The following is a 19,211-nucleotide window of genomic DNA, read 5'->3' on the forward strand; positions in this document are numbered from 1 at the left end:
AAAAGCACCCTAACAGACAAGTAGGTGAGAGGAGAATGTGAATTTTTTTGGATTCTTCAGTTAAATATCTTCTGCCTGTAAAAAATATATATTAGTTGGCGTGTCTTTAACCGGCAATTGCAACTCTTATTTTTACTGATTACAAAGCAGTTACTGCAAAAATAAAACCCAAACAACCAAGCTACAAGCTCTATAATCGAACTCTAAACATCAATACTTAAGATGCTGTAAGTGCCCCTCGTTAGGGTATCAGGTGTCCTTCACGCTGTAGGCAGCATCTGAAGAGTTGCTAACCCAGATCTTTAATACTACCTTCAGGTTAACATCCTGATGTCTGTCAGCAAGCGGCAATTGGCCTTACCCTAGCTCGTAATGTTTCCTACTTGAGACACTGGTCATAACTTTTCGGTTCTGTGGTAGGAACCATATTTTCGTCTAATACATGGAAAACATTTATTGTCTTTTATGAATTACATGAATCACTAAAAGGTAGTCCGTATTTTCAATTTAACACTGCACATTCTGTCAAAAACAGTCATAGTTTGCCACACTCGATATAACTATGAAACACTTGTCAGATAATACATGTTCAGCTACTTGTATATTGCCTTACACCATTTTTTGAATGTTATTCCTCTAGTTATTTACCAACAGCGGTTAATGAATCAGAAGCCTTGCACGTTGACAGAAAATAACTTCCACATAGCGGAATCCGGTTTACAGGAAACATCCATTTCTAAGAACCTAACCCTAGAGCAAAGGAATAATTGCATTTTCCTCAAGATTTCTTCATTAATTCCCCATTATTTCTAAGTAAAGCAGCTTTACTAATAATGCAAGTACTTCGAGAACAAGCTAATTAAAGACTGATTACAGAGTGCAACACATCAGACAACTGGATGTTTTATCATTTGCATTTATTTTGATCACTGCCTGATACAACTGGTAGAACAAATCTAGTCCTCTTGGAATATGTCTGGAGCTCTGTCAGTTGTTGGAGGGTCTGGAAAGACAAGGAAAACAAGATTAGATCAGAGAAAGCATGGTTGTTTTAGACTCTTTCAGGAGGACTCACTTGGCCCATTCCACGTTGAGAATGAGATGATCGTATCCGAAGCCAGACACTCCAGCGATGGCTCGGGCAGCGTCCTCACGCCGGTGGAAGCTGATGAAGGCAAAACCCTGGAGTAAAGGGGAAATAAGTTACATGCGCTATTCTTCTGAAAACACATGGTTCATGCTGTCATATTATTAAAATGAATGTCAATGTTCCTGTTCAGTTCTTTAAACTGAGTAGATGAGTCAACGTGAATCTTTAACTTCTCTTTGGTTTATTTTTCATTTGTTACACATCGCTCACCTTAGACTGGCCCGTGTTCTTGTCCTTGGCCAGATAGATCCTCGAGATGGATCCAAAAGGCCTGAAAAGCTCCTGCAGATCTGTCTCCCTGGTGTCCTCGGACAAGTTGGTCACACGGATTGTAGCATTATCATCAGCTGCAGAGAAAACATCACCACTTTACCATCAGGCTCTTGATTGAGAACATCAGTTTCAGATCTGAATGTCAGACATGTACCTCTGCGGTTAGGCTGCATGGACTCTCCTCTGCGCGTGCCACCGTCCCGCAGGCTGGGGGGAACGTACTTCCCTGTCTTGTTTTGGACTGGTTGGGCAGGCTCGGGCTCTAGATATCAAAGTTAAATAATTTTGTTTAAAATAAATAATCGACTCGCCAAATATGGTTAACATGACGACATGAAGGTTTGGAAACCTGCTGCCTTCTCTTTGTCTCCTGTGGACAGACCCAGCTGCTCGGCCAGCTCCTTCTGCATGGGACCAAGTGTGTCCTTGTATGGACAGCGAGTGGTCCAGTGGTCGCCTTTACAAATACGACAGGACACGATCTTCTGTCCTTTCAGCTTGTTCATGGGATCTTCATCTTGGTCTTGAGCATTCAAGTCCTGTTAAAACGAGCACGAGGATCACTTCAAGTTGGCATCGTTACAACAGAGAAGTGAAACTTTTAGCAACACAATGAACAAACTATTTTTAAGAATAGTTCCCCCAATAAAAATTGCCGACAATGTACTCACCTTTAGGCTATCAAAAATGTGTACGAGTTTCTAACTTTACTGGAACGGAGTTGGAGAACTTTGGCATTACATCGCTTGCTCACCAATGAATCCTTTTGATTGAATGGGTGCCGTCAAAATTACAGTTGATAAAAACATCACAAGTAATCCACATGGCTCCATTCCATCAATAAACGTTTCATAAACTGGAAGTCCATCATTAATGCATTTTATCTTTAAATCAATGCTTCTGACCAAAATATGCATCTATAATCCAGAATCACTCTTCCTCTAGTGAAGAAAGTCCTTCAGGTGGTTATCTCACATTAAAACCCACCAAACTGTTTTAGGACCATAAACAATGCTTGTGCATATTTCTCTCCTGATTCAGAAAGGACTACTTTTTCACTGGATAAAGCAATATAATGGATAGATGACATATTTTTGCCAGAAGCAACAGTTTTGAAGTTTCAAATTGATTTATTACAAACATGAAACTTTTTGCTTAAACACGACAGCTGTTTGGACTCTTATTCTGACGGCACCCATTGACCGCAGAGGATCCACTGGTGAGCAAGTGATGTAATTAATGCTCAATATCTGTTCCCATGAAGAAACCAACTCATCTACAATCTTTGATGGCCTGAGAGTGAGTGCATTTTCAATGTCAATGTCAAAGGAATGTCTAATTTTCATTCCTGGGAGAACTATTTCTTTAATATGCATCAGTGTGAAAACTTCTTCAGGTTCTGATGGTCATACCTCTTTACTGGAGATGAAGGTCATGAAGACGTCATCGCTCACTGTGGTGGTGGCAACATTGGGACCTGGGGCATCAAATTCAGAGTTGCCAAATTTTTTCCAATTCTGTTGGATGCAAACCACAATCAATCCCCCGCCAAAACAAACAAAAACAATTTATTTAATTAATAGAGATGTCAATATACTAAGGAAAAATAAAGACATACCTTCCTCCTGGCGACTGCTTTGGAGGCCTTCCGTGTCTCAATTTTGAACGTCCTGATAATCTGACCAGAGAGGAGCAAAGGACAAATATGAAACCTGATTCTTCTAAAACCTTTCGACTAGCACGATATAATATTAAGAAGGGCTCTGCTGACCTTACACTTCTGGCCATCTTCATCAATCTTGTATTCTGTGACAGTCTTGATGTTACCTTTGACGGTCTCTTTTGGTGAAGGGAGTGAACCTGTTGAAGTACATAGACCAGTTATGAATGCATAACTATAGTTTATACGGCATGCCATGCAGTCACAGCATGCATGCATACAAACCAATACTATTTTAAAAAGCATTTATTTTATTTTTTTATGTAATTTTACTTATTAAATCGTTTTTGTTTAAATCCTTTTTACAAGGTTTTTTCTCTGACCTCACATTAACGGACTTAATGAAATATTAATGTTTACTTGTTATCACATACTGAAATGAATTGTTCAACTTCAAGACGACTTAAATGGTGAGAAACTGTAGAAATTGTAACCAAGTACAGCACCTGAAATATACACTTTTCCTTGTATTCTCATAATTTATTTTACACACAATCTTTGATGTTAAAAACATGCACCCCGTTGCACAGGTTATTTTCAGCCATAACCACTGATCTATAATATAGAACATATAGCCATATATATAGATCAGTGGCCATAACTCTTTTTCAAAAAACAAAATCCTCTATTTGTCTTATTGTTGACATACAGTATGGTACCATTTAGCATCGTGATAGTAACCTTATATACATTGCACAACACGGTACGAGGTAATGTCAAAGAATAACAGCACGATGTGTAATATTTTACAGATAGGTGTTGCATAAAACAAGTAGTATAGTGCATGTGTAACTTGCATATAACGTTAGCATAGTACAATATACAACCGTCACAGCACAAAGCACCAGTGCTTTTTTTCTGTCAGGCTGACATCCCGCTCACTGACTGCAACTGTCACTATCGGTGGAATAGTTTTATAACTATAAAGTGTGTTCTCGTGTCGTTTAATGTGATGAGTGTAGTTTAAACACGTGCGCGTGGCTGCGCGCGGCCTCGAGGCGTTACCTTCATCTCCCTCTTCTTCCACCTGATCGGCCCAGCTGGGCTTTGAGCTGAGGAAACACAAGATATTAGATGCCTGTTACACAGAATAAGCACTAATAAAACGATATGGTTTCATTCGTACGAAGAACTTACTCGTCGAACTCGATCGACGGCATCTCGACGGTTGTCTCGAGAGGAAGCGTTTCTCAGGGCTGGTTTTGACGAGAGGAAGCGCCGCTACAGCGCCTCTGCGCGAGCGGAGGACTGCAGCGAGGAGATGACGGGAAGGATAGTATGGGGCGCCGTTTGTAAAGCTGCTCATGTTGAAAATAGCAGCAACATTTTGTCACATTTAGCTTCAAACAATGTAAAAAAAAAACGGTATGAATTTTTGACGGTCACCTTTTAGCACATTTACAACAATATTTGTCAACTTAGAGATATTTTAAATAGTTAAATATAAATATTAAATGTTAAACCTAAATGTTAAATGTTAAATCTAAATGCTAAATCTAAATCTAAATGTTAAATCTAAATGTTAAATCTAAATCTAAATGTTAAATCTAAATATAAATATAAAATCTAAATGTTAAATATAAATCTAAATGTTAAATCTAAATGTTAAATATAAATCTAAATGTTAAATCTAAATCTAAATGTTAAATCTAAATGTAAAATCTAAATGTTAAATCTAAATCTAAATGTTGAATCTAAATGTTTCGGGTGAAACTAAATATTTAGCTAATATGCAAATTCAAAATGCCGGAAGTGCCAAAATAAAAGCTCGATGAGGTCAGTGTGTGTTTATAGCATGTGTTAAATAGGGAACAAATAAAAATCATCTCATCCGAGGAAATTGACTCTTGGACATGGATTATCGTGATAATGACTACCGTATTTTCCGGACTATAAGTCACTCTTTTTTCATAGTTTGGCTGGTCCTGCGACTTATTTATCAAAATTAATTTGACATGAACCAAGAGAAAACATGACCGTCTACAGCCACGAGAGGGCGCTCTATGCTGCTCAATGCTCCTGTAGTTTTTATATTTTTAACTCCACTAATGTGATTTTTTTTTATAGAATTAGAAAACCCAAAATCGTTATCTCTATAATATTTTTTCAATTATTTTATGTGATTTTTTTTTTCCTGTATAGGAAAAAAAATGCGTGAAAAAATACGTGCTCATATGATGAACACGTAAAATTTTTATTTACCGTTTTATGGTGTTATGATTGTTATTGTTAAATACAACCGTCTTACCCTGATCTTTTATGTTATAACTTTGGCAATAATAATAAAAAGAGGTACAGGTGCACTACCACTTCACAGCATCACTAACTCCACAGTCCAGTCCAGTTTCTCTCAGCGACTGTGCAATGTCTGCACACGTCGAACAGCTGCTCGAAGATCTCACCTTTGGAGAAGACTGATGATTTTATACTCTAAAAATGTAAGTATTACTACTCAAAAATGAAGATTACCCCATAATGAACTGCATCCTTTGCCCACCCCAACACTAACATGCAATAATAATGATAAATGCCAACCAATAATTATATACATTTTTTTCCTTAAAATTACATTTTAGTAAAAGAAGCAAAATGTATTTTCTATCATGACATAGCTATACATGAATATACACTAATGCAGTTGATGTGAATGCATCAGTTTTCAGTCAAGCAATTAATACACGAATAGATAAAATATTTATATTTTATTTACTGACAACAAGAAACATGTTTAAATGATTAAAAGAATGTGTAAATGTTAGCATCACAATAAATGCATACATGTACAAGTCAACAACACATGAAACAAAGCTTCATTCAAACTTACTGTTCTAACAATCATGTATTTACAGATGGTCAATTCTGCTGCTGCGCTGTGCTTCACAGTCTCACTCTTCTCAACGGGGCTGTGGTTGAGCAACAGGATGAGGAAGACCATGATGTCGGCTCTCTCAACCACACAACCTTGAAGCGAGAGCAGAAGAACACGTGCAGAACAATCTGACTGCTGCTGTGTCTGCTCCAAACAATCGTGTGCCTGCTCTCCGCGAGCACCACTACCTTTAAAACATTTACACATAGTTTACAAGTACATGCATTAATTTATTATTTTTGTAGTGGGCTAAACCACTGAACTGGTTCAAAACCAGCAGTATGTCTGTGAGCACGGCTCTTTTTTTCCAGGTGGATCAGAGGATTGTAGGCCCCTGTAATAAGAGCACTGTCAATGACTTCAGATAAAAGCTCCATCACATTTTTTGATGATGCTTTTGAAGCTTCTGAAAGTCAGCCTTCATTGTATAAACAGAAACCAGCAGAACAAACTTTACCAAAATCAAATCCTCAGTGTCTTTTGGTCTTTCTCTAGATGCTCTCGCTGCTCTGGGGCCAACGATGAGGAAGACACCACAGCAGCATCTGGTCCTGATGAGAGCTGGAGTGATGGAGCATCTCATCCATATCTCTGGACCATTTCCGGATGCTGCAGTGGACTTCTCCATCCTCAGTGCACACTAGAGTCTGCAGACATTTTCATAACCTGCACAAATACACACACACACACACACAATACAAAAAGTCATTACTTTATTCTTTTGTTTCAGGTATTTCCTTTTTTCCCCTTTCCTTGCAGGTCCTGCTCCACCACAAAAGATCTGCAGCAAATGCATAGAAATCAACAATAAGAAAAGTGCTGTTATAACTCTTTGAAATTACACTAATTAAAATGTTTCATTTATTTTTGTAGTGTACTTACACAAATCCTTTGATGGCAGCATTCCTTCATTAGTCACTCTACAGCAGATAAACATAATTTGTTCCTGTAACATCCAGACAAGAGTCAGTCTCCTCTGTGATTTATCTGTGATATACTGCATCTGCATGTTGAGTTAGTAAATGATGTAACTCGCTTTTTATCCAACACAAATGTTTCTAAAATTATCAATATTGCAAATGGACAAATAAAATAGATAACCTGTGTTTAGTTACTGTATGTAGATTTGTTTGATTACATGACTTACACTCATCTAAAGCAGTGTTGACAACAATGAGTGAACTCAGATGCCTGTTTCATGTCTGTTAAATGTGCTCACCTGCAATACTTATCAAAGACTATCCTGTCAGATGATAGACATTTAGTAATAGTCTTCAAGATGTATATATGGTTTATATAAATCCACTTTTGAGTCGTGTACTTAATGGAGCTCCCCTGTTAGTTATTCATTATAAAACGTGTTTTACAGCACAATCACAAATATGCTGTATTATGTAAGTAACAAACAGGGTTTAGATTAAGCCAGGATCAGGCCATGGCTCAATTAGTCTTGCCTGTGAAACCGGAGGATAGCGTCTTTACACCTTTTGCTTATATGTTGCTGACTTTACACCTTGGATTTAATAGATTATTAACTCCAAAATCAATACCACTGTATGAAAATAACTTGTACTCTTAAATTTAAATAATTATTTCGTGAAAAAAATATATTCTCACCATTGTAACACAGCAAGCCGTCATATTCGTCTTCTTCCAAGTTTAACGGCGGTTGGCATCCAGCTTGTTGGCGCAATACCGCCCTCTTCTGTTCCGGAGTGTGGATCAGATGTTTTCCTACTAAACGTACACATCACTCACATTGTTCCCTAACATTAATATCTACATACACTAGCGTACTCTTCAAATACAGTTTCTCCAAACGTGTTTATTATTTTAGGTAGTCATTATCACGATAATCCATGTCCAAGAGTCAATTTCCTAGGATGAGATGATTTTTATTCGTTCCTTATTTAACACATGCTATAAACACACACTGACCTCATCGAGCTTTTATTTTGGCACTTCCGGCATTTTGAATTTGCATATTAGCTAAATATTTAGTTTCACCCGAAACATTTAGATTCAACATTTAGATTTAGATTTAACATTTAGATTTAACATTTAGATTTAGATTTAACATTTAGATTTAACATTTAGATTTAACATTTAGATTTAACATTTAGATTTAGATTTAACATTTAGATTTAACATTTAGATTTAACATTTAGATTTAGATTTAACATTTAGATTTAACATTTAGATTTATATTTAGATTTAACGTTTAGATTTAAATTTATATTTAACATTTAGATTTAGATTTAACATTTAGATTTTATATTTACATTTAGATTTAAATTTAACATTTAGATTTAACATTTAGATTTAGATTTAACATTTAGATTTAGATTTAGCATATAGATTTAACATTTAACATTTAGGTTTAACATTTAATATTTATGTTTAACTATTTAAAATATCTCTAAGTTGACAAATATTGTTGTAAATGTGCTAAAAAGTGACCGTCAAAAATTCAGCTCAGTTTTTTAAACATAGTTTGAAGCTAAATGTGACAAAATGTTGCTGCTATTTTCAGCATGAGCAGCTTTACAAACGGCACCCGATAGGGGAAGAGAGGGAGAAAAAGTGTGGTGAGATCAGCTAGTACTGACATCCAGACAAGGAACACGATAGAAGTAAAGCTGAAAAGATGGAGGAACATATAAAAATCCCTTCATAAATATGTTTAAAGTGTGTAAATCGTAACAAGCTTTGTTTACGTGGTTCATGGAGCTCTCCAACAAACAACCCTCATTATAGGGTCATTATACATTTATTTGCAGCTATTTTTTTTGGTAAACAGTACTGCATGCATATTATGCATTTATTATTACGTAGATGACATTTATAGTATCATCTTTATTCTGGTTTTCTTAATCCTCAGGAAGGATTACTAGCTTACTACTTATAATTTGACCATAAAGCTTAACTATTTTTTTCAGTTAAATAAGTGTTGTATATTTTAGGTCAATAATATTTATTTAATACTTTGAGGAGATCTTTGGGTACTAAATACTGTTTGTGCAATCATTATGGTCCATTAAGGACTAAAAATATTATTTTTCTAATATTTTACTAATATTACAATTAGTGTAGTATTTAAGGTTAAAATAGATAAAAGAGCTTTAAATTCCTAAGCAAAGAGGCAATTTAGAGTCATTTTGTGGTCAGAAAAATAAATAAATAAATAAAACAATTTCATTTGTAACGCCATGGTTTACCTACTAGGTAGATGTATGGCTCTTTACTAAATACATCTAGAATATTGCAGGTCTTACCCGCTTACTTATTTTTAAGTTCTTCATTTGAATAAATATTGAGACGTGATTCAAATCTAGATTTTTAAATGAGAAATTAAAAAAGTTTCATAACTTAAATTTTTTTTTACAATTTTATAATGATACTTGCATAATAACATATAACGAAAGCAAGCAAAAACTTAAAATTTTAAAATGTTGCTAAAAAAGGAATTCAACTGCTTAAAAAAAATCTCACTTCAAGCTGAACTTAAAAGTTGGCAGCCTGTGTATCCACAAAAATGTCAAAAGTATAACCACAGCTTCTTTCATGACATGCAAACCACTATTTTGAGGCTATCTACTATATTAATACATTGTTTTTATTTTCATTGCAGTAATAATTGCAATGTTTCGACATTAACTGTGGTTAAAAAGGTTAATTTTCTGAGCGATTTAAGTATTGAACATAACTTTTCAGTTCAGTTAATGTAGTCTTTAAGTAAATACAACTAAGAACAGTCTTTTATTAAATGAGTAAATACTTTATTCAGTGGGCATTAGTATTACACTAGGAACTAGAAATGTTTTATTGTCTTGGCTGAGCAGGAGCATGTCTGTACATAAAGTAGATTTTAAAGGATGATTTTCACTAAAACTGCTTTTAACCACATATATTTTGAAACTGGATATTATGCCACAAACAAACTTAATTTGAGATAATGCATTACACCTTTATGGCACTAATGTTGTTTAATTAGACAGTTTAGGTCTCAGTTCCCTGGATCATTTATCTTATGGTTTCTTGTACTTCTGGACGATGTTTACAAATAGCTATCAGTTGTGAAGTACAAGGAAAGTAATATTTTATATCACAAAAGACTAAAATAATATTGAGAAAATGATATACCCTAAAGCCATTATATTGAAAAAGAACTTTGTTAAATAAAGAAATACAAACTGAGCCCATCTTCTCTTAAATATCTTTAATTGGTATTCTTTGCAGCTAGAAAACAAGCATTTTAATGGTCAGTTTTTACTGTCAGATATGTTCTTGTTTGCTTTTGAGCACAAAAATGAAACAAAGAAAATAATTTTGATCTGGTTTGTGGTTTGCAGACGTACAAGCAAAGAGTACAGCCATTAACGCGAATGCTACACTTAATTTACATTCAGGAAGCCACAGCGTGAGATTTTGAACAAGATATTGTATGGATAAAGTTAGTCGTCTGAGCTCTTTCCACAGCAAGCTGTGCGTATGCTGTCAAATACAGCCATGTATAGAAGTGGATGCAAGCACATGTTCAGGGTGGTTAGGCCCTTTGACACTTGATAAGAATTATACACTGTACACTTCATGTTGTTAATTGACTTCAGATACACATGGTACGTCTGCAAAATATGATAGGGCAGAAATGATGTGGCGTAAAGGAAGCAGACCAGAACAACCATCAGAGCCACCTTCCTCTTCTCCAACGCGGTTATGTTTTTATTTTTCAGAACAGTCCAAATCACACCCAAATATGATGCAAAGGTAACTAACAAAGGAATCATGCATCCTACAATCATAAGAAATAGGGTGTACTTAAAATGGGGTATTCTCAGGGTTTCATCATGACTTGAGACACAAAGAGTGTGGTTTTCTTTTTTTTCGGTTCCAGCAAATTTGAGGACTGGGGATGAAGCGACGATCACGATGAACCACGTCAGCACGCTTGCGATCTTTGCATGTTTAGGGTGCACGTAGCTCCTGGTGAAGAAGGGGAAAACTATGGCAATGTATCGGTTGACACTGATGCACATGATGAAGAAAATGCTGCCGTAGAGGTTGCAGCTGAAGAGGAAGCGTTCAATTTTGCATACAGGATTTTCAAAGCTCCACTGCTTGTCATTGGCATAGTAAATGATGAGCAAAGGCAAGGTCAGGACATAGAGAATGTCACAGATGGCCAGGTTACAGGAGAACACTACTCCGGTGTGCCAGTTCTGCCTCTCTCTGGTCACCAGGAGCCACAGGGCAAATATATTCCCTATGAGAGCCACGCACATCTCAATGCCATACATTGGGGGGAGGAGTCTGATTTGAAATGTAAAATTGCAGAGTAAACTGTTGTTCATTGTCCCCGGTGTTCTCTGACCCCTGAAAAAATTCAAACAAGAGTTGGTAGCACAAATCTTAAATCAAATCTTTGGAAAAACCTTGTGGATCCAAAACATTTGCATCTTTTTTTCCACCGAAACTTAAATGGTTTAGCAATCAGAAGAGAAATATACCACAACCGCTTTTCTGCTTATCTCAGGCTTCTCTTCTTAGCATCTTGTGTAATACTGCTACAGATTCTTAGAAGCTTTTTACATAAACCTACAGTTGGATTGTGGTTATTTCATACAGTAGTTGCTGTTTGATTTTGTTTTGTGGTTTGGTAAAATGCACCACTTGTCCAGTACTGGAAATACCTCGGCACTCATATAGAACTTTTAACATACATGGAACTTTCTTCAATTCCACAGAAGGTTCTTCAGGTTTAAAAAATGCTCTTCACAAATGGTTCCCTTTTGGAACCTTTCTTTTAGGTATAGTGAACTAGCAAGGAATAACCTAATACTCTTACAGTTTCTACTTTTGCTATTTAAAGTTGTATAAGGTATCATTATGAATTAACTAATGTTTATAAATTGTTACCTCGATTTGAGATTCAGCTCTTTACCTGTTTTTACCATGCATCCTAAAAACACAGTTGTTGACAACATTAAAAGACATTAACTAGGTTCTTCCACTGAGGCTTTTCAAACACTGCTATCAATTTGAGCTTTGAGCCTAATCTCTCGTCATTTCCTGTCCTGCTTCACCCTTACCAATCTGTCTTCTGTCTGTGGGCTTATTTCAAAATCCAATTCTTCTTCCTGTCGACATGACCCAGCTCTCTTTTGAAATGGTGTCATTGGTTATTTCTGCATCTCTCTTTAAATAAATTCTTCTCATCTCTCCTTTTCCTCAGTCACTTCAAAAGCCTGCAGTTACCAAATCTCGATCCTACAGTTTCCTCCAATGCCCATTTTAAATTTAACATTTATTGCTAAATTATTGGAAAATGTAGCTTCCCAGCTTCATTCTTTCCTATTGGCAAATAATGCAAATAATAATAATTCTTTGAACCCTCTCAGTCCGGCTTCTGTTCACAACATAGCACTGAGACTGCCCTAGTAAACCCTGTTGAAAAAAACAGCATATGCTGGTTAGAGGTGGTTTATGCTGGCCCTTAGCTGGTAATGGGCTGGTCTTAAGCTGGCCAGACCAGTTTAGGACCAGCACATGATCAGCTTAAACCAGCCTCAAAACATACTTTACCAGCATATGTTTTTTCAACAGGAATGGTAGTGAATGATTTACTACTCTCTTGTGACACTGGCCCTCTGTCTTTACTTCTGTTACTTGACCTCAGCTCTGCCTTCGAAATAATCTCTCATGATTTGCTTATCTCTCGTCTCATGGCTGTGGATATATACTGCTTTTTCCTGGTTCCTTTCATAGCTATATGTGACAGTTTTGACATTTCTGCTCGGGAATTTAGATCTCTTACTGCCCCCCTGAAACAAGGCGTCCCCCAGGGTTCCATTCTTGGGCCTTTGTTGTTTATTATTCATATTTTACCATTGGGTCGGACACTACAGCAGGAGTGTAAAACTCAGTTCCTGGAAGGCCAGAGCACGTCAGAGTTTTGTTCCAACATTCAACAGCTATCATTTTTATGCTGATGACATTTAAATTTATACATCATGCAGGCCTTCCCTATCCACCCAAATTGGCAAAATTTATGTTTGTGCGCAGGCATGGCCATAGCCAGGATTTGAAATTTTGCTACAATAGGAGGTTGCTATAATAAGCCCCTTATTAAAGAATTGTGCTATAATAACCCCTATGAATACAACATTAAATACATATTAACACTTTATAAGAGACAGAAATGTAGATGTTTGTAAAAGATGTTTTAGAGGGATGATCATTTTTAAATTATACCCTATTCATTCATTGCATGCAAAACTTGTGACTTCCTGCATCGTTTAAAAGGGTTATGACTGAAAACAGTAAGTTATAGCTAGACCACTGCACTGTAAAAAAAAGTTTTTTAATCTGTTCAGGACTAAAAAAAAACCACCTTTACATCCAAGGCTGTTCATGATATTGAGGAAGAATATACTTACCCTTTTTGCTAATGGTAATGTGTATTTGGAAACAGAAGTGCTAAGCACTCACAAATTATCAAAACACTGATATTTCACAAAATAAGATCGAAGCACAAAAACCTTGATGTATTCAACCCAACAAGCCCAGTCAAGTACAGCTAAATATCAATTACAGAACATTTTACTCAAAATATATACTTTATGCTGTTAATACACCTTGACATACATATTCCCAGCATTTTTAATACACGGCAACAAAAACAAACCATGTTTTTTTCTTTTCTACCTTTCTTTTTTAAGTGTATGGGATATTAATAAAGTCTCACTCTTGTACATTTTTAAAAATTGCCAAATAAAAGTAAAACAAATCGATAAAACTTACCAAGTCTGCAAAACTAAATGCTCCGACAGTCACTCGTGAAACAGTATCAAACTTCCTGTCTCATGCAAGGAGTGGGCATTTTCAAAAAAAAAAAAAAAAAAAAGAAAAAAAAAAGAACGATGACTGAAATCACACGTGACCTTTAAAGCATCTAGATGATTGCAACACAAGCCGCTTGATGGTTTGAAAGGATTTATTGGTAAAATGTATCTGACATAAAGCAGCATTGATCTGCTGATGTTTTTGCATTTATACATGATACATCAGTCATGTAATACATGCATCGGTGAAACAACAGTTCCATCTTGTGGTTAAGCTTTTTGGATGCATCCAACCTTGCTTTCAGTTCCTTTAATTTTTCCCTTTCTTATGTTTAAAGTCTTTTTTTCCTCCAGCACCTTTCTGTCGTTTCATAACAGGACGTCCTTTAAATGTTTTCTGTCCGCCAAACTTCTTACCGGTGTCTCCTTTTTTCTGCCCGGCAAATCTATTTCCTTTTCCCCCTTTCTGGCCGAACTTTTTGCCTCCTTCGCTCTTTCTAAACTTGTTTCTCCCCTCTAGCGGTTTTCTATCCCCAAACCGCTTTCTGCCATCTTTATTTCCCCAGTCAGACTTAAAACTCCTTTTGTCATGAGGAGGGCCCTTCCCCGGTGACAACTTCCTCTTTTTAAAAGGCATTGTAGACTTTCCAGGACCACGCTTCCTTTTTGTACCAGGAAACATGTCTGTGGAGTTAAAGAAGAAATTAGAACCAGTGCAAACTGCAACGGTAAAAATTTTACCAATAATTTTGGTATGACACGATACCTTCATCTGGTTCCTCCCCCACAGCCTGTCTGTAATACTCTGCTTCGTCCTCAGAGTCCTCGGCTGGAGCCTGGCCCTCCGGTTTCCCAGGATCCTCCACTTCATCATCTGATACCTGCCCTTCCTGCTGATGCTTTCTCTTGATGCCTTCCAAGCTCTTTTGCCTTTAAGAAATTTAAACATTGGAACAAATACAATAGAACTTAAATTTAAAAACATTCTTGGAGTTCATTGCTATGGTATTCAGATTTTTTATTTATTTATTAAAAATACAAAAAAAAAAAAATGTAGAATTGATTAATCATGGGATATTTTAAAGCTTTTTAATTGGAGATGATGTTTTTGAAGTAATGGGCAGCAACAATTTAGCAGAAATACAGATTACCCATTTCAAAACGCAGTAAGCAAATGCTGTAATATTTACTTCTGCGGAAACAAAGAATTCTCTGAACTTCTTGAAAGTACTTCTGCAGCTAACACGTGTCTTTGGGTCTGCTTTTCTTACCAGTAGCCTGTACCACATCCAGCTCTTTATCATCACCAGAGCAGCAGATCTACTCACTTGTTCTGATCTCGTTTTTCTTTTTTTAGGGCAATGTTCTGTTCTTGTTTTCTCTTCCGTTCTTCTTTCTCTTTCAGACGGGCCTCCTTCCTTTTCAGCATCTCCTGAAGCTCTTCCTCTGTTTTCGAGACTGCAGACAGAGCACATTTAGGACTAGTTTAGAGATAAGCTCAAAAACAACTAGGCCAGGTGTCTAAATGGTCTCTTACACAAAACTACACATACCAAAGGAATGATAAAGCACTTTTCCTTCCCCCATGCCTTCTGATATCTTCACCAGCTGCAGAGTCATTCTGGGGCCAATCTGTAGCAGAACAGACACCCATCACTTTTCAGTAGACACAAACTGTTAAGCATCTGATGTGCTTTTTGTGCTTAAGCATGTGCTGTTAGCATAGTAACATTTAAAGGGATAGTTCACCCAAAAAATAAAAATTCTGTCATTAATTGCTCAACCTCATGCCGTTAGAAACAGTAACCGCTCTGAGACGTGCACTTAGAACAACACATGCGCACTGGCTGATCTAGCCTGAGAAATAAGCTTTTTATAACGCCATTTAGGGGTTAAAGCAAAAAAAAATCCTGATAAATTATTTACGTTACAGATCGAGTGAGATAATGCACACGGTTTTTCCAGATGAACGTTAATACACATTCACAGCATATACAGAGGAAGAGTTTAGCCCCTTTCACACATACAATATTCACTGGTAAGTTACCATTAATAGATCATGTGTGAACAGGACCTTTTCAAAAATCACGGTATATTTGTTCTAGCAATCATATCGCTCTCATGGAGATGATTTATGGACATGATTAATCTGAGCTGTTTACAAAGCTCAGCTGGTTTATAATGAGCTTTTCTATGTAAATATGCACTAGATGGACATTGACCATTGTGCCTCAAAGCTTTTTGTCGCGCTTCTCCATTCATCAGGGCTGTGACTCCCCAGTTGGATACTACGCACGTCTCGTGTTTATAAGAGTACAACATTCTGATTGGCTAGTAATGTTAGTTTGGTTGAGAGTGAAAGCTGCTCCTCTTTTACCATTGTTAGGCGTACTCATGGAGTCGAAAGTGATAATCAACTTAATCAAGATTAAAAAAATATATACATGTAGGATTATTTTTTTCTGCAGCCAAATGCTGCACGCCGGAGAACTTTAAGCCCTGTCTATTTGAGCAAAAGTAACAACATTTATGAAACAGTTGTCAGATTTCTTTGGTGATTTCAAATATGAAATTTAATCATTTGAGAATTTGGGCGTTTCTGGCCACCAAGTGACAGGACTTGTCTTATAGAGACTATGACGTGGCCCATTTCTGTGTCATCTATGGAGGGTCAAAAAGCTCTCGGATTTCATCGGGAAAAAAAATCTTAAATTTGTCTTCTGAAGATGAACAAAGAACATTTTTGGGTGAACTATCCCTTTAAACAATACTGTGATGGTTTCCTCACCTCAGTCAGCCGAACTGCGCTCTGCTGCGAGGCCATGTTTCCACGACCAGAGTACACCTGTGGTAACTCTGTGATGTTGTGGTCTCCGTCCTGCTCTGCCTCACTCTCTGAAAGATTGACACCTCTGCAGAAAGTGCAAAGTGTGACTTGTAAAATCATTTATGTACATTACAAACTCAAGTATCAAGCTGGTGCATCAGAGCGTTTACTTCGAAACATCACTGTTCCATCAATTATAATAGATTTCATCATATGCATCAAATTCTGTGAATGATCTCCAGTTTGTGAAAGACTAACTTCATGAGGAGCTCGCTGATGTCCTCCAGCCGGCTCATGTCGGGGAACTTCTCCTGCATGAGCTTCTTCACCCCTCGACTCATGCCCACAGGCACCACCTTCAAGCTGCTGCAGGAGGACATGGAGAGGGTTAGCGGATACTGTGAGAAACCTCCCAAAATAGCATTCGTTTGAAAATGCATCAGTGCGTTTACTTTGAAAACAATCATAGGAAAGTCATGTTTAGAAGTTGCATCATGTGCACCTTTGAACTAGAGACAAGAACACAAACAAAGCCAAGCTACTTACTAATGACGAAACTCCACCTCTTGGGACACGGGATCATAATTTAACAGCACACATCTTTTTATGCTGTTGAGGTTGAGCTGAGAAACAGGAGTTAAATGATCAAAACATGCATAAATCTTTATTTCTTCTCACCACCAAGACAACAACATCAGCTGGTTGTAAACATCACAAGTTTCAGAAGACTATACTTGCATCACATGTGGCGACACATTTTATAGTTCTGACTGAGTGAATTACCTTGTGTACATTGATCGAGGGGAACATGTTCTGGAACATGGTGGCCATCAGCTTGATGTGCATGCCCTCGATGCCGAAATTATTCAGCACTAGCAAAGGATGATGGGAAAACTGCTGTTCATGCATCCTGTGCCTCTTTAAAGACGAAACTACATCTTTGCTGAGAGTGTACTGGAACAAAGAGACCATTTACTTTTAGAACAAATTATGAACAAGAATGTTGATCATATAATCAGTGTGAGACCAGACACATCAGTGCGTTTACTTTAAGACATCACTCAACAGTCAAAATACTAAAATGTCATCATTTGTGCCCTCGGACATGAGAAATCAAACCAAAGACGGGTCAAAAGTAGTGCAAATATATACCTTCGCAACACGGAAATGTAACGTTGGACCTTTGGGAAGACGTGCAAGCCTCTGTGGAGAAAGAGAGAGTAATTATAGGTCTTAATATATTTGATCTGAAAAAGAAGAGTCAGTCATATTAAAAATATTTTATGGCACGACACAAATATCGGTTACTTAAGTAAAATGACAGGTTTGTTTGCAAGTCAATAGATTACACTTGTAGGCTACTTCGCCCATTATAGATCAACTAACATTCTATAAAAGGTGCAAAATCCATCTAGTCAAAAATAGACACCATTACAAAATAAGCATCCAGGAACCTCCCTAATCCGGTTTACATAATACAAATACACTCACCATGTTCATAGTATTTTCAGTTTTGGTAAATATTGAGAAGTGCGTGACTCCTAATGGTCCTGCCACTGCAACAAAATCTTTCAAGACGTTTTTCTGCCGCACCTGCAAACCAAGACAAGAGTTTCAGTGTGTAAACGAGGCTCGACAGCGGAGTTGAGCAGCAGCAGCAGCCGTGAGGCGCACCTTCAGAGCTCTGGCGGTGAAGGGCTCCATGACTCGTCTCATGTCTGTCACGAGCTGAGTGACGTTCTTGCCGATCTGTCCGCGGTGAAACACGAAGGTGTGCGGCACAGTCGAGTAAGTCTCCTCGGCCACACGACTGGCAGCCTCGCGGGCTTTCTTCTGGTTCTTAGTCTATGAGACAAAAACAAAAAAATCATTATTTCACCTTCAATTCGTCAAACAAAAGTGTTCAAACTGAAAAGATCTTGTCCATTATTTTGCCAAGCGTTAGAACATTGACACATATACCTTTACACACACATATAAATCACCGAATCTCATTCCAAATAACGAAACTGATAGTTTTTTGCAAAGATAAAGACAGACGGACTTGGTAAGTTACTTCATAGTCCGCACTTAACTTCAAGTTAAACACGTAACGTACCTTTGTTTTTCGCATTTTTTACAGGAAAGTACAACGTATCCAAGCCGAGGGCGAAAAACTGAACTTTACTTGGTTTGATTTGATCTTAATACGAATATCTGAACTAAAATATATCGCAAGACTAGTTAACCAGCACCCATCTTAAAAACCCTGATGCCAACCATGTGGCGTGCTTGCGCATGCGCAGAACGTGCACACGCTGGATGTTAGATTTTTTACACGCGCCGTCTTTTGGATGGGATGAATTACTGCATGTAGCTGGGTTGGTTTGAATCAGTAAACCAAGCAGGTTTTAAACTTTCGATTAAGTTTTGAATGTCCCACTAGCCTTGAATCCAATTTAAAGGAAATCTCCACTGCTGAACTCTGATTACTCTCATTTAATTTCTTTATGAGCTGATTCAGAATTCGATGTGAGTTAAAACCTTTCTAA

General features: G+C 37.1%; 3 protein-coding genes across 3 annotated transcripts; all 3 read right to left on the bottom strand.

Moving 5' to 3' along the window:
* Nucleotides 1-900: 900 nt before the first annotated feature.
* On the bottom strand, nucleotides 901-4,384 carry eif3g (eukaryotic translation initiation factor 3, subunit G). The gene is made up of 10 exons (XM_059559291.1): nucleotides 4,281-4,384; nucleotides 4,149-4,195; nucleotides 3,195-3,283; nucleotides 3,042-3,101; nucleotides 2,836-2,940; nucleotides 1,773-1,962; nucleotides 1,578-1,685; nucleotides 1,361-1,497; nucleotides 1,076-1,182; nucleotides 901-1,003 (listed from the first exon to the last, which is right to left on the bottom strand). Exons 1-10 carry the CDS (start codon nucleotides 4,301-4,303, stop codon nucleotides 988-990), a joined length of 882 nt encoding a protein of 293 aa, XP_059415274.1. The 5' UTR covers nucleotides 4,304-4,384; the 3' UTR covers nucleotides 901-987.
* Nucleotides 4,385-10,216: 5,832 nt separating this feature from the next.
* p2ry11 (purinergic receptor P2Y11) lies at nucleotides 10,217-13,889 on the bottom strand. The gene is made up of 2 exons (XM_059559290.1): nucleotides 13,813-13,889; nucleotides 10,217-11,385 (listed from the first exon to the last, which is right to left on the bottom strand). The coding sequence occupies exon 2, from the start codon at nucleotides 11,361-11,363 to the stop codon at nucleotides 10,467-10,469; it is 897 nt and encodes a 298-aa protein (XP_059415273.1). The 5' UTR covers nucleotides 11,364-11,385; nucleotides 13,813-13,889; the 3' UTR covers nucleotides 10,217-10,466.
* A 98-nt stretch (nucleotides 13,890-13,987) lies between these two features.
* Nucleotides 13,988-18,953, bottom strand: ppan (peter pan homolog). The gene is made up of 12 exons (XM_059559286.1): nucleotides 18,779-18,953; nucleotides 18,355-18,525; nucleotides 18,172-18,273; nucleotides 17,833-17,883; nucleotides 17,464-17,634; nucleotides 17,227-17,303; nucleotides 16,939-17,046; nucleotides 16,642-16,765; nucleotides 15,407-15,485; nucleotides 15,182-15,311; nucleotides 14,620-14,783; nucleotides 13,988-14,537 (listed from the first exon to the last, which is right to left on the bottom strand). Exons 1-12 carry the CDS (start codon nucleotides 18,791-18,793, stop codon nucleotides 14,164-14,166), a joined length of 1,566 nt encoding a protein of 521 aa, XP_059415269.1. The 5' UTR covers nucleotides 18,794-18,953; the 3' UTR covers nucleotides 13,988-14,163.
* Nucleotides 18,954-19,211: the final 258 nt, after the last annotated feature.

The sequence above is a fragment of the Carassius carassius genome, chromosome 1 (genome assembly GCF_963082965.1).
Source record: "Carassius carassius chromosome 1, fCarCar2.1, whole genome shotgun sequence".
Classification (NCBI taxonomy): Eukaryota; Metazoa; Chordata; class Actinopteri; order Cypriniformes; family Cyprinidae; genus Carassius; species Carassius carassius.

Bases quoted from the DNA above. Each gene is read 5' to 3' on its own strand.
- eif3g (XM_059559291.1), bottom strand. From the start codon at position 4,303: ATGCCGTCGATCGAGTTCGACGA. The intron at 3,284-4,148 runs GTAACGCCTCGA...GTACTTCAACAG, and splicing joins GGAAGAAGAGGGAGATGAAG to GTTCACTCCCTTCACCAAAA. The intron at 2,941-3,041 runs GTATGTCTTTAT...TGCATCCAACAG, and splicing joins AAGCAGTCGCCAGGAGGAAG to AATTGGAAAAAATTTGGCAA.
- p2ry11 (XM_059559290.1), bottom strand. From the start codon at position 11,363: ATGAACAACAGTTTACTCTGCAATTTTACATTTCAAATCAGACTCCTC.
- ppan (XM_059559286.1), bottom strand. The intron at 17,635-17,832 runs GTATATATTTGC...TCTTTGTTCCAG, and splicing joins TACATTTCCGTGTTGCGAAG to TACACTCTCAGCAAAGATGT. The intron at 14,538-14,619 runs GTATCGTGTCAT...TTAACTCCACAG, and splicing joins GGGGGAGGAACCAGATGAAG to ACATGTTTCCTGGTACAAAA.